General features: G+C 45.8%; 1 protein-coding gene and 1 pseudogene across 1 annotated transcript; one reads left to right on the top strand and one right to left on the bottom strand.

The window, feature by feature from the left end:
- Window positions 1–1641: 1641 nt before the first annotated feature.
- Window positions 1642–8316, top strand: LOC125535875 (condensin-1 complex subunit CAP-D2; the record flags this gene model as incomplete). Its single annotated transcript, XM_048698941.1, is given in 16 exon segments — window positions 1642–1967; window positions 2051–2211; window positions 2288–3428; window positions 3507–3698; window positions 4182–4838; window positions 4936–5109; window positions 5211–5278; window positions 5389–5611; window positions 5701–5800; window positions 5902–6017; window positions 6105–6162; window positions 6582–6733; window positions 6844–7039; window positions 7223–7696; window positions 7781–7880; window positions 8011–8316. Coding segments are annotated over 16 exon segments (4145 nt in total), but the record flags the coding sequence as incomplete, so codon positions are not given.
- A 2984-nt stretch (window positions 8317–11300) lies between these two features.
- LOC125535127 lies at window positions 11301–12428 on the bottom strand (annotated as a pseudogene).
- Between the last annotated feature and the right edge of the window lie 800 nt (window positions 12429–13228).

Consider the following 13228-nt stretch of genomic DNA (forward strand, 5'->3'; position numbering starts at 1 on the left):
CAGGGTTCCGGCCGGAGCCTGCCGAAATCGAGCGCTAGATTGGGGGCGCGCGGCGCGGCCGCGCCGCCCGATTTGCCCCCAGCTTGAGGTTGCAAACCCTAGTTCCCGTAGATTTGGTGCCCAGCGCCGTACTGCTTGAGTCTTGACAGACGCTCGCAATTGGTTTTTCGAACTTTGATGTTTGCTCAAGATTTTGAAGGCCAAACCACAGTTGACCGAACACTCACGTCCTCAGAAATAAGAGTTCCCCACTGTCGTCTGACATTTCCCGAGCTACAACTTGACTCGAAATGAGTCATGTTGGCCGTCCACCTTAGGAATCTGAGTGTCTGGCTGGGATATACACTGTGTTGCCCTTTTGAGCTAATTCAGTTTTGGGTTGCTTCTCCGGATTCTCGAGCATTTTGTCTTTGCTGGATTTTCTGGAAGCTGAAGGTCTTATGTGCTGCTTTTGGAATCTGCAACATATCAAAGTAAAGCTATGCTAGGTCAAGCATTGTGGTCAAGCATTTTGTGTTTCCTAATGACTGATGCCCGTTAACTTGATGTCAACTTACACCCCACAGCCTGCAGGAGTTAGTATTTTTCTTTTCTCCGTTAAGTTTCAAGTGACCAGATAACTTTGCGTGCTGCTGGTATGGGTTGATTATAATATCAAAATTATGCATCATTATGAAATTCAGTGCTTAATTGTTACAACCAGAAATTCTGTAAATGACTCAGACACTGATTGGTCGCATCCATCCCCAAATTCCTGATGCCTTTTGGATTTTCATCTCTGTTGTTCTCCATGGTTTTTTGGGCTTCCAGATCGGCAAGCCCTGCTTAAGTCAACGTTGTTTCTGGTGTTCCTTAAAAGAGTGTACTATCACACATTGAAGTTCTTAAATTATTTTTGGACTCAATCTTTGCTCACACGGACAGAAACCTAGTCTGCAGTTAAAATTCTAATAAGTGCCCTGAACATTTGAGAAAAGTCACTTATCTTTCCAGAGCTAGCACTGCCTATTTTTTAAAGTTGTCTTGTCATACAAGTGGTTGCCGACTTTCATGTGCTCTAAACTGTTCATTTTTTTGTAAGCTAGTTCACACTACACAAGGTAACCAGTATTTTGCAAAATAAACCTTTGGTGATTTACATAAAAACTACTCCCTCGGTAAAGAATCATAAGACGTTTTGCAAAATATTGGTTACCTTGTGTAGTGGAAGCATTGTCCCTTCTTTTTGAAGGAAACATAATGGAAAAGACAGTACTGGAAAAATATTTAATAGGTGAAATATACAAGAAAAAAGGACAAAAATAAGAATGACATGGTTTTCAGGTTCATTAGTTCATATGATCACAACTGAAACAAGTGTGCCTAATGTTGAACTAAAGTTGCTCTACAAGCAAAGCTTCCAGTACAGCCAGTTAGCTTTCTTTTCCTCCCTTGATGTTTTCAGATTTGATGCATTACTTACATTAACAATCAAATGAGCATGTCAACTGCTTAGGAAACATTTGCACCAATATTTAGGCTCTCTAGACTATTTTAGTTTGTTGCATATGAAAGTACTGTAGTTATTTCTTTTGTCAACATGTGTATATCTATTTTTTCAATATGAACTAACTTGTTCTTTTGGTTTGACTTAAATTAAAGGCACATCATTTGATCTGTCTGACAAGGAACTCTTCTGCATTGAGGAACAGGATGTGTTTAATAGCATATACTCTCTTGTGCGTGACTTCACTTGCTTGCCCCCAGGGCTTAAGTTCAATCTTGTTGAGGCTTTGCGCTCCAACCTCAGTGTTCTTCTGCCCAACATTGACTCCCTTTCACGAGCTTCCATGTCATCCCCCTCTGATGGGATCCCTATCACTGACCGCATCGCGTCTCACCGCAATGCCCTCAAGATCTACTCCTTTTTCCTCCTCTCCATTGTCCTCGCTCAGGAATCTTCAGCTGATAGTGGCACTGGGGCAAAGGTAATACTTGTCCAAAGCATATGATTCTTCAGGTTTTATACCTTTTTACATTTAAATAGTTTTTTTCTGCCATTTGGATTTAGGTGACAGCACATGGTCGGAAGAAGAATCCTGTTTATGCTTGGAATTGGGAAGCGCAAAGAGGGCGGATCATGAATCTGGTTGCCAATTCTCTTGAAGTTGACCTTACACTACTTTTTGGTCCAGGCGGCGCTGATGAGCGATACCTATCTTTTGCTTCAAAGTAAATTCTTGAACCTTGGTATAGTGTACTTTTCAGTAATCTTGTTCTTATAGTGACTTTGCTTTCTTGTGCATAGGTGTACTTATGTTCTATTTGAGAATCAAAATGTGTTAAAAGATGAGGAAACAAGAAATGGTCTATGCCGGATAATTGGTGCAATAGCTACAAGGCATCAAAAGATTTCTCAAACCAGTGCATCCGTCTTGCATTTGATCCATAAATATGATTTCACTGTCGCTCATCTTGCTGAAGCAGTTGCTGCTGCTGAGAAAAAGTTTGGTGATGGAAGCTTGGCAATTTCCCTGATCAGGGAAATAGGTCGCACTGACCCGAAAGACTACGTGAGAGATGGTGCTGGTGCTGACAATGTTGGGAGATTCTTAGTAGAACTTGCAGATCGTTTGCCAAAACTTATGTCTACCAATCTTGGTGTTCTAATACCACATTTTGGTGGGGAATCATACAAGATTAGGAATTCTCTTGTTGGGGTCTTGGGCAAGTTGGCTGCAAAGGCTTTCAAAGACGTTGATGGAAATAACAGTGCTCATTCCATAAGGCTCCGAAGTAAGCAGGCTATGCTAGAAATTTTGATCGAGCGTTGTAGGGATGTGTCAGCATACACGAGGAGTCGTGTCCTTCAGGTCTGGGCAGAGTTGTGTGAAGAAAATGCTATTTCAATTGGCCTGTGGAATGAAGTGGCATCAGTTGCTTCAGGGAGGTTGGAGGATAAAAGTGCAATCGTCAGGAAATCAGCACTACAACTTCTCATCACAATGCTGCAACACAACCCTTTTGGGCCTCAACTAAGGGCCACGACCTTTGAGGCAACTTTAGAGAAGTACAAGGAGAAATTGGAAGAAAAGGAATCTCAATCTCCTGCGGAAGGTGAACTTGTGAATGACCATCCATTGGGTGAAGTGACCGTGGGGCAAGACGAGAGTGTCAGTGATAGTTGCCTACCTTCTAGTCAAGACCAGGCAGATCAAGATCCTATGTTTGTAGATATAACAAACTTAGAACAGATCAGAGCTTTGGTTGCATCCCTTGAGGCTGGTCTGCGATTCACGACATGTATAACGTCGTTAATGCCAATTCTTATCCAGTTATTGGCTTCATCTTCAGCCACAGATGTCGAGAACACTATTCTTCTGCTAATGAGATGCAGACAGTTTCAGGTTGAAGGTTCAGAAGCAGCACTCCGGAAAATGTTACCTCTGGTAATGTCCCTGAACTAGCTAGTTTGTGAACTCATGTTTTGTTTGCATTTTCCTCACTCATTTTAGCTTTTTTTGTAGGTATTTTCTCAGGACAAGTCAATATATGAAGCAGTGGAGAGCGCATTCATTGCCATATACACAAAAAGGATCCCAACAGAAACAGCCAAAAGTTTGATAAACCTCAACATCGATTGTAGCATTGGTGACCTTGCTGCCCTGGAGAGCTTAGTTAGTTCATTGGTACTGAAAGGAGAGATTTCATCCAACACGGTGCGCTCTTCTTTCCCCTTAATGTTTGCTGATACTTGTAGCAACAGCAATGCTATGCACTCTTTCATATAGGATTCAATGTGTACCGAATACTGATTAGATGTGTTGCTGCTTAGATTATTCTATTCTTGTCTGCTATTGCATTGTACTGTGGAAGTCCAAGATAGGGTTATTAACTTGCATTTAGGTGAGAGAGCTAATTTTAGAACATCCAGCAATTGTGAATTTAAGATGCATGCTGAAAATTTTGCTCCCAGCTCATCAATACCTCAATGTGAGAATTCCTTTGAAGATTCTAATGATAAGTTTTATTGATTTCTTGTGCTATTAAGGTGTACTTTGACAACTGTATCGCACCAATGTTTTCCTAGGCCTATTTAAGCATAGCCATTTTGTTGAATGCCATTGTACTATTTTAGTGATGCATCGTATCTTATTTTGCTCATGAGGAGCATACTTGCTAAGTCCCACAACCTCTTGCAGATGTCAGCTTTGTGGGATTATTTTTGCTTCAACATCAACGGTGTAAGGCCAGTGCAATGCCGTGGAGCTTTATCAATTCTTTGCATGGCAGCAAAGTCATCTCCTAGCATTCTGGGTACTCACTTGCAAGATATTGTTGACATTGGGTTTGGGCGCTTGGCTAAGGAAGAGCCTCTGCTTGCTAGAACTGCATGCCTTGCCCTGCAAAGATTATCAGAAGAAGACAAGATCAAATTGCTAAGTACTAGTACCAGAGTATTTGCTGCACTGCAAAGCTTGGTAACTAGCTTCTCGCTTCCGGAGAAAATATGGTATGGCGCAACAGATAAAGCTATAAGTGCCATATATACCTTACACCCTGCACCTGAAATCTTTGCTGCTGAGATTGCAAAGAAATCCCTCAGTTCTGTATTCAGTGCCTTCGGAATGGATGGCATGTCTAATGGAGTGGAACTTGAAACTCAGAATAGTTCCACAATTACGGAGTTATCAGCCATGAAGTTGGGTAGATTTCTTTTTGTCATTAGTCATATAGCACTCAACCATTTGGTTTACATTGAGACTTCCGTTAAGAAAATCCACAAACAGAAACAGAAGAATGAAAAATCACAGTCCACCAATGAGGATAGTCAGGTAGATGGTTCCAAGAATTCGGAGGTAATTCTTGTCTGTTACATCCATTTGAACTTTTCAACTTTGGCTTGTCATTGTTTCATGTGACTTGAACTTGTTATTCTTTATGTGATGCTGGCAGGCACAAGACATAAATGCTGAACTGGGACTTGGTGCAACGAGAGATATTGCAATCGAGTTCTTTGCTGAAAAAGCTGAAAGGGAGATTGTTTCCTATTCTTGTGAAAAGAACCTTCTTGGACATTGCGGACCATTTCTATCAAAACTCTGCAGGAATCTGACTTTGCTGCAAAAGGTTTGTATTCTATTGTATTGCCCTTCGTACATCTTTGAAATGTTTGGTTTCCATTGCTCTCTGCGGTTTTGTCATGACTGAATATTATTTTTTGGGTGTAGTTCCCGGAGTTACATGCTTCTGCAATGCTTGCTCTTTGCAGACTAATGATTATTGATGCAGAATTCTGGTATGCAAACAACATCCACCTGATTGTGTTTGTTTAATACTATGGGTAGCATCCTGTTTTATCTACAAATTTGTGACGACACTGAATCTCATTATATGCTCAACTTGCAGCGAGGCAAATCTCCAGATCCTATTTACTGTTGTGGAAAACGCATCCTCTGAAATCGTCCGATCTAACTGCACTATAGCCCTTGGTGATTTAGCAGTTCGCTTTCCAAACCTCTTAGAACCTTGGACAGAACACATATATGCCCGATTGAGCGATTCATCGGCATCTGTGAGGAAGAATGCTGTGCTGGTCATTTCTCATCTCATATTGAATGACATGATGAAGGTCTCTCTCCCCCCTGCCAATCTCTCTTTCTGCTCTCTCTCTCTCTCTCTCTCTACCACCACTGAAACACGTTCGCAAATCCTATACAGGTTAAAGGTTATATCAACGAAATGGCGGTGAGGGTAGAAGATGAAGATGAGAGGATCTCAAGCCTTGCAAAACTCTTCTTCCATGAGTTGTCAAAGAAAGGTACATGTATAAAATGTGTCAGTCCATTTGATTTAATTTAATACTGCAGTTAGACTTTAGCTAATATGGTTACCTCCTTTTTTCCTTTGGCAACTGTGCAGGAAGCAATCCAATTTATAATCTTCTTCCAGATATTCTGAGTAGACTGTGCAATCAACACCTCAAGGAAGAAACGTTTCGCAACATCATGCAATTCTTAATTGGTTCTATTAAAAAGGTCTAACATGCCGCTTCTTTTTCTGCCATCAGTGCACTTTGGTTTTTATTTCTTGATAAGTATATTAATTTCTAACTATTATTTCAGGACAAACAAATGGAAGCTCTTGTCGATAAGCTTTGCAATAGGTTTGCTGGTGTAAATGGTATTACATTCTTACTTCTCCAATCAGATTATACTGAATATTTATGTTGTTCGTGTGTGATTCCATTAATTGCTAATCAACTGTTGACCACTCGACATCTGTTTAAGAAACCATGAGATACATAAACTTTGATGAATGGAAATTAAGAATTACGAATAAAATGAGAGCACCAACCAAAGATTTAATGCTGTGAATCAGCAGGTTGTGTTACGTGTTGTCTTGTAAGTTTCTCCGCAGAAGTTAGCAGTATGGAAATTTAGCAAGGCAGCTGACTTCTTTGACTCTCATTTCAGTCTTCTGTTCTCCCTGAAACAGCCGTGATTTACTACATGCATTATTTTGGATCTTTTCATGAATTGTATAACTTTGTGCTCACCACTTTCTCAGATGTATGATTCTTTCTTTGCTTGTATTTTCAGATGTTAGGCAGTGGGAGTATATCTCTTACTGCCTCTCTCAGCTAACCTTCACTGAGAAAGGTTTGAAGAAACTCATCGATAATTTCAAGATTTTTGAGCATGCATTATGTGAAGATTCTGTGCTGAACCACTTCAGAAGCGTGATAGCAAAGGTTGGTTGCATAGCCTCAATGGCTGCATACGCTTAACGTTTTGTTGAAACCAGAAGTCTGAGTTTGTGAATTCTATGCTTTCATTGATCTATGTCAATTTGTCCAAACAGTGTAAGAAGTTTGCGAAGCCAGATCTCAAAGCTTGCATTGAGGAATTTGAGGAGAAAGTTAGCAAAGTTCATGAGGAAAAGAAAGAACAAGAAGCCACGGCAAGAAATGCGGAGGCACATAAGCAGAAAATTGATTCTCTTGATAAAATCCTACTCGCTAAGGAAGCTGGACAGAATGACAGAAACTCTGCTGAGGGTGACTTAACTTTTTTCTTTCTTTCTGAATATCTTTATGTTCTTTGCCATTTAAGTTACTATCCATGCGAGTACTTCATGTATGCTTACTTCATTACAACCCAAAGTGGTGTTTATGATGTATGCGCTAGAGTAGATAATGTTCAATAGAGAGCTCACTTATTTATGCGTGTTCCGTGAACAGAGGAAACCAGTGAGGTTATCGATCCTTCAGTGGATGGCAATGTTGAAGACAAGGAGACAGAGGAAACTAGTGAGGTTACCGATCCGTCAGTGGATAGCAATGTTGAAAATAAGGGGGCAGAGGAAGGTACTGGGGACATTGACCCTTCAGTGGATAGCAATGCTGAAAATAAGGAGACAGAGGAAGCTACTGAGGTTACTGATCCTTCATTGGGAAGCAATGCTGAAAATGAGACAGAGGAAGGCACTGAGGTTACTGGTCCTTCAGTGGATAGCAGTGCTGAAAATGAGGAGACAGATGAAGCTACTGAGGATATTGATCCTTCAGCGGATAGGGCTGCTGAAAATAAGGAGAACAGGACAAAAGGCAGCGGCAACATTTGTTCCGGAAAAAGTCAGACATCATCCACTGTTACGGAATCAGAAGATGATAGCACAGAGGTTCAATCATCCAAAACTGTCCGCAGTCGCAAAGGTAAGCCATAATTCCAGCGCAGATTACTAAAGAACACGTCATAGATCCAGTTGCTCAAGGGACTTGTTCCGTCTATCTGTACAGGTTCGACGCGATCGACTGTAAAGAAGATCAGAGAACCTATCTTGGAAGACTCTGCAGACGTTGCTCCTCCAGTCAGGCGTTCCACCCGCTCAAGTAGAAGGTGCGCTTCACTAGCCGTCCTGGTCACTAATCTTTTTTATTTTGCGTCACACACCGTGTTTAAAAGCTCTAAAAGCTCTTGCTTATCCATGATTTTCTAATTTGGGATACCCTCGCTGACAAATTGGCAGACAATGAAGCTGAAGGAATATGGAGCAAGTGGCGACTCCCTGTCGCTGTATGACGATCTCGGCTTGAGATCATGGGGTTCTGAAACCATCAATGCTCCGCCGTCCTGACGCCTGTGTGTACCGTAGTGTTTATTGGCCTGCTCTGTGCTGGTATATCTGTGCCGGCTCCAGACTGCTGTGTTAACTACCGCTTGTATTCCTTCCAACAAGGACCATTTGTATCTCTGTAGTAACACTTTGGCTCTAGTCACCTGTAACCCCTTAAGTTGATATTTATTTCGTTCGATCCCGCTGATTGTACAATTCTATACTCCACGCATACCATTTCTGTGTTTCTCTATGCACACAGGTTCACCAGTCAAATCATCATAGTAATAATCGAAGAAAATGACCGCGCAACTTTTCCAACCGACGAGCAAGCGATATCTATCCCGTTCACCGCGAGCCAGGAGGTCTGGACCAGGAACTATTTTCCCTGAGTCACTACACGTTATCGTGTCATATGGGACCAACAGGATAGAGGGGCGAGCAAGCAACGGAGAAAGTTAATAGTAACAGCCACTGGTGCTAGATAGGCCCCAATAATGCAGGAGGAAAGCAGCAGCGAGTCGCCACCTCGACCCTCGTCCCCGTGAGGAGGACGAGCAGCAGCAGCGACGGTTCCTGCGCGCCACACCACGGGAGTGCAAAGCCGACATCGTTCTCGCATCTCGCTTATCCGCTGCCGGTGAGTGCCGTCCTGCCGGGGCCGCTCCCAGCCACGTTTTCTCCTCGCAGCGTACTTTGATCGCGAGATGGAGATGAAAAATTCAGCCGGCGACGCCGATGTCTCGGGCAGCTGGCCGCTTGCTCCTCCTCGCGATCCCCGGGCATGCTCCAACCACCGGATTTGCGTGGCGGGTGGTTCCTGTGACCTCGCGCGTGTCGCGACCGGCGAATCGGTGTTGTTGACGGCTCTAGTGGTGTGCAATCACGCAAGCATGCCATTTTTTTTCTAAGTCATAAACTGTCAAAATAATATACAAAGAACATAAGAAGTAAAAGAAATATTCAGATCTGTAGACAACCCTGACAACAATTACAAGCACTGAAGTGAGCTGAATGTGCGTCGCCGTTATCGCCCCCCTCTCAATGAAGCCGGGCAAACATGCCATTTGCTTCAGCACCACCACCGTTTCTTGACCTTCTTGCGGCCAAAACGTGAAACCGTGCAAGCTTACGTAGAAGAAATACGAGCGACGTGCCTTGGCCGGGCGGCGGGCGTTCAGCCTTCCCCTCGCGGTCTGCACGGCCGTCTGACGAGCCGTGCAGTTCACCATGTACCTTGCCGTGCTGCATGGGGCCAGCTGGCTTGGCTTCGCCTGGCAAGTTAAGGTCCTAGCTAAGCTAGGCCACGAACCGTGTGTTGGCAAGCTAAGGTCCTAGCTAAGCTAGGCCACGAACCGCGTGTTTTTCCCGTGTACGCGTGGGGTACCGTGTTGTCAACGCACACACGAGGCCCACGCACGCACCGGCGGCCGTGCTGCGCAAGCGCGACGGTTGATCGTCGGATCGGATCGCCGCTCCGGCGCCGTGTCCACATGATGTTTTCTCTGGCCCAGCTGCCGTCTCCGCGATGAGTGGAGCGCGCGAGCCCGCGGCGTACGTTGCGACCACACGATGCCGGCCGTGGTCTCCAAATCAGACGTTCACGTCCGAGTCCTGCCACCCGCACACGCCTCTGGAGCCTGGACCTCCAAAGTAATTTGTGTGGTGCGTGAATTCAGCAGTCGCTGCCTCCGAAGTAATCGGAGATTCCACTAAAAAAAAAGTAATCCGACGACGGCTCGCCACCGCGTGGCCTTCGTTTCAATCTACGTCCGGCGGACGGCGTCGCCGTGCGCCGCGGGTCGATCACGGTGGTTTGCGTCCGTGCGGTATGGCTCCCCTATCCCACAAGGATCGTAGCCCGTTCCGCTGCGCGCGCGGATAAGACTAGTCATAATAAGGAGTAACTTAGAGTAGTAACATGCATCACTTCGTTTATTAGGTTGTAAACTCATTTTTTTATCTGTGTAATGTAACTTGCTATGTTATCACATGCTTTTTTATTAATTACATATTACATCATCTATTTTGTCTGGATAAGTGTGATGTTATCGTCTGTATTACTCCTATTATGGATAGTCTAAGTTCGCGCACGCAAAGCCGCCCGGATGGCCAATGCATGGCGTCGACGTGTCGAGGCGTCGAGCCCCGGCAGACGCGGGCTAATCTAATCATTGCCTTGGGACTAGTGCCTGTCGACGGGGTGGATAGGGACGTCCTCTGTCTTGTTCGACGATAGCATCTGTACTCCTAATGTCTCAGTTGGTAGGTCGCATTCCGGATTTTATTTTCGTCCCACCTCACCCGGTCTTTTTTGGTACTTCTTTGGTACTTGCTCCCACCTCCCGCTCAGCCGAGACGGTTTATTTTCGTACTCCCTCCCACCTTCCAGGTAGTTCCCTCCACGCAAAAAAATTGAACCAACCAATCTCTACTCCTAATGAAGCAGTTGGTAACCTCGTACGGTTTATTTTCGTCCCACCTACCATGGTTTTATTTGGTACCTGCTCCCACCTCCCAATTTTGTCGGTTTTTTTCGTCTGTTTTTTATTCACCCCCTCCCACTGGCCGGACAAACCCAACGTTTATTTGGTAACACAATGAACTCACATATGGTGATTGATTTCTTCTTTGGTAACCCAACTAACGGATGGTAATCAATCTTCAAATATCAAAACCAAACATACAAGGCAACAATTAATTCATTTTTTTCTGACCGGTTATTTTTCGTCTCCCCTCCCACATACCTTTTCGCTTCACCGCTCACATAAACCCATCGGATTAGTTACCATATAAAAGAATTAATCACAATCAATCAAGCATTGATGGGATATTTCCTTACATTGATGTGATTTTCATTTCTTATCATGAATCATACACGTCAAAAAAGGTACAGCGTGCGAGTATCGTGGGCACATGCCCTACAAATTCGAAAATGCCTATAAAAATCAAATCAGAATCAATCAAGCATTGCTGGTATATTTTACTTGTTTTGATGGGATTTTTGTACACGGTACCATTAACTCGATCCTCCCACCGCTGCCCTCCTCACGAGCCTGGACGGCCGATCCTCTCGACGTCTACCCTCATGTGTCCTCGCGCCACCATCATCTTCTTCTCTCCGATCTCCTTGACTAGGAGGACTCCTCTGTGCCCCAGGCCCTGGCCGACACCGGCGACTCCTCGGTACTCCACCCGCGCCATCACATCCGACGCAGGCGAAATTCTAGCTGATGCCATGGGATCCACATCCTACGCTCGTCGGCCGTCTTCCACTCCAGCTGCTGCGTGGTGCCGCCACTGCGGGAGGCAACCTGGCAGGGGCAGATGTAGCCGTCCTCGTGCAGCCCGACCCATGCGTCTAGCTCGGCGGCGAAGGAGCCTCGGCCTCTGAAAGGCAGCATCCACTCCCCATGGCGCCTCCACTTGCAGCTCCTGGTGTCGACGGAGTACGTGCCGCAGACCGCCCTGCTCCACGAGGACACGAATATGGTGCGCCCGTCCGGGTGCAGCGCGTAGGAGAAGATCATCTCGTCCTTGGTGAAGGGCGTCGGCATGCTTTTCCAGGACCAGTAGGTGGGCAGCAGGTCATCGTCTTCCGTCATCGGTGGCTTCGCCATCGCCTCGAAGGACACAGACCGCTCCATGAAGTGGAAGGCAAACACGTACAGCGCGTCGCCGGTGCCGGAGGTCAGGAAGGTGTTGGAGCCACAAAGCAGTGCGTCTCGAACGGGAGGGCCGACGGGCAGTCCGGCGGTGTCAGTGTCGTAGAAGAGGGTTCCGGCGTTTATGTTGCTCGTGGCGATGATGTTGCTGCCCAGGGCTGCGAACTACATGGCATGGCCACGCTCAGGTGACACTAGCCGGAGGACAGGGGGCGCTGAGGTCGGGACTGTCGGCATCGATCTTGCGGATGGTGAAGCCCTTGTGCCAGTCGTCTAGAACCAGATAGAGGCTCTTCTCCTTGTTGCCGCTGCGGTCCCGGTAGTAGTTGGGCTCATCCTCCTCGCCCTGCCTTCTTTGCTTAGACATCCCGCCCCCGACTGACTGAATTCTGAAGTATATACCAGAAAAACACGTACGCAGACGAAAACACTCGAATAGATTGGACGTAGCTGGCTAACCACGGTTGATGTAGTATCGATCTACTAGAAGCAACACGGATACGCGCAAGCAATTGATACACACGGGCATGCCTCGTGCCCGCTGATCTTTCTATTGGTCTCTGGGTGTACTGTTTATAGGGGTGCAGGGTAATACGTATATATAGCTATAGCTAGGACTTGCAACATAACCGATTCGGGACGGAACTACTGATCCTACTTGGTGATGGATTCGTGCACAAGCCGGACATGAGACGTGCTTTTTTTCTTGAGGGAAACGCCGCCACCGCCGCCGCCAGCGCGGAACCCTAGGGGCAGGGCGCTAGGATCCCCAAAGCAGGGCGGGCAGCGAGGAGCGGCGCAAGGAGGCCGTGTCGGTCGTTCCCGCCACCAGCGCTAAACCCCAGGTATTTACGTTCCGTGTCCTCCCCGCACTCTACGCTGATACATCAGCGAGGAGCTGACGGTGGAAATGCTACTCCTCCCCGAACTCTATGATGCTTGATTCGATCTCGTGGAATGGAGCCATGACGGTGGGCAAGGCTACTGAGTTTGCTCCTAACGCCGGCTTCGGCGATGGGTGGGACGAGTGCGAGCAGCGGCCAACGGCGGACATGGACTCAAGCCAGCACAAGTCCACGGCGGTAGAGGAGAGACACCACCCACCACCCATCGATGCAGTGAGGAGTGTGGTGTTCTACAGTATGGTAATTGGTAAAAGTTTTTGGTCCTATAATATCAGAGAGAGAGAGCATATTACATAAAAATAACGCTGAGAATTTAGATGCATTGTTTGTCACGGAGCTGTGACTGGCCAATTTACATGAAATTAATTCTCTTAGTTGTGGTGGCAAATATAATACACCTAATCCATATTGTTATGCACTAGCGTGTGTGTGTGAGATAGATGGATTATGATCTCACACCCAATAAGATGGATATGTGCGTGTGTTAGAGAGAGGGGGGAGAGGGGGAGAGACAGTGAAGAAGAGGGATGAAAAGAGTGTGTGTGTGAGAATTTGATGGTA

This window comes from Triticum urartu, chromosome 2, assembly GCF_003073215.2.
Source record: "Triticum urartu cultivar G1812 chromosome 2, Tu2.1, whole genome shotgun sequence".
Classification (NCBI taxonomy): Eukaryota; Viridiplantae; Streptophyta; class Magnoliopsida; order Poales; family Poaceae; genus Triticum; species Triticum urartu.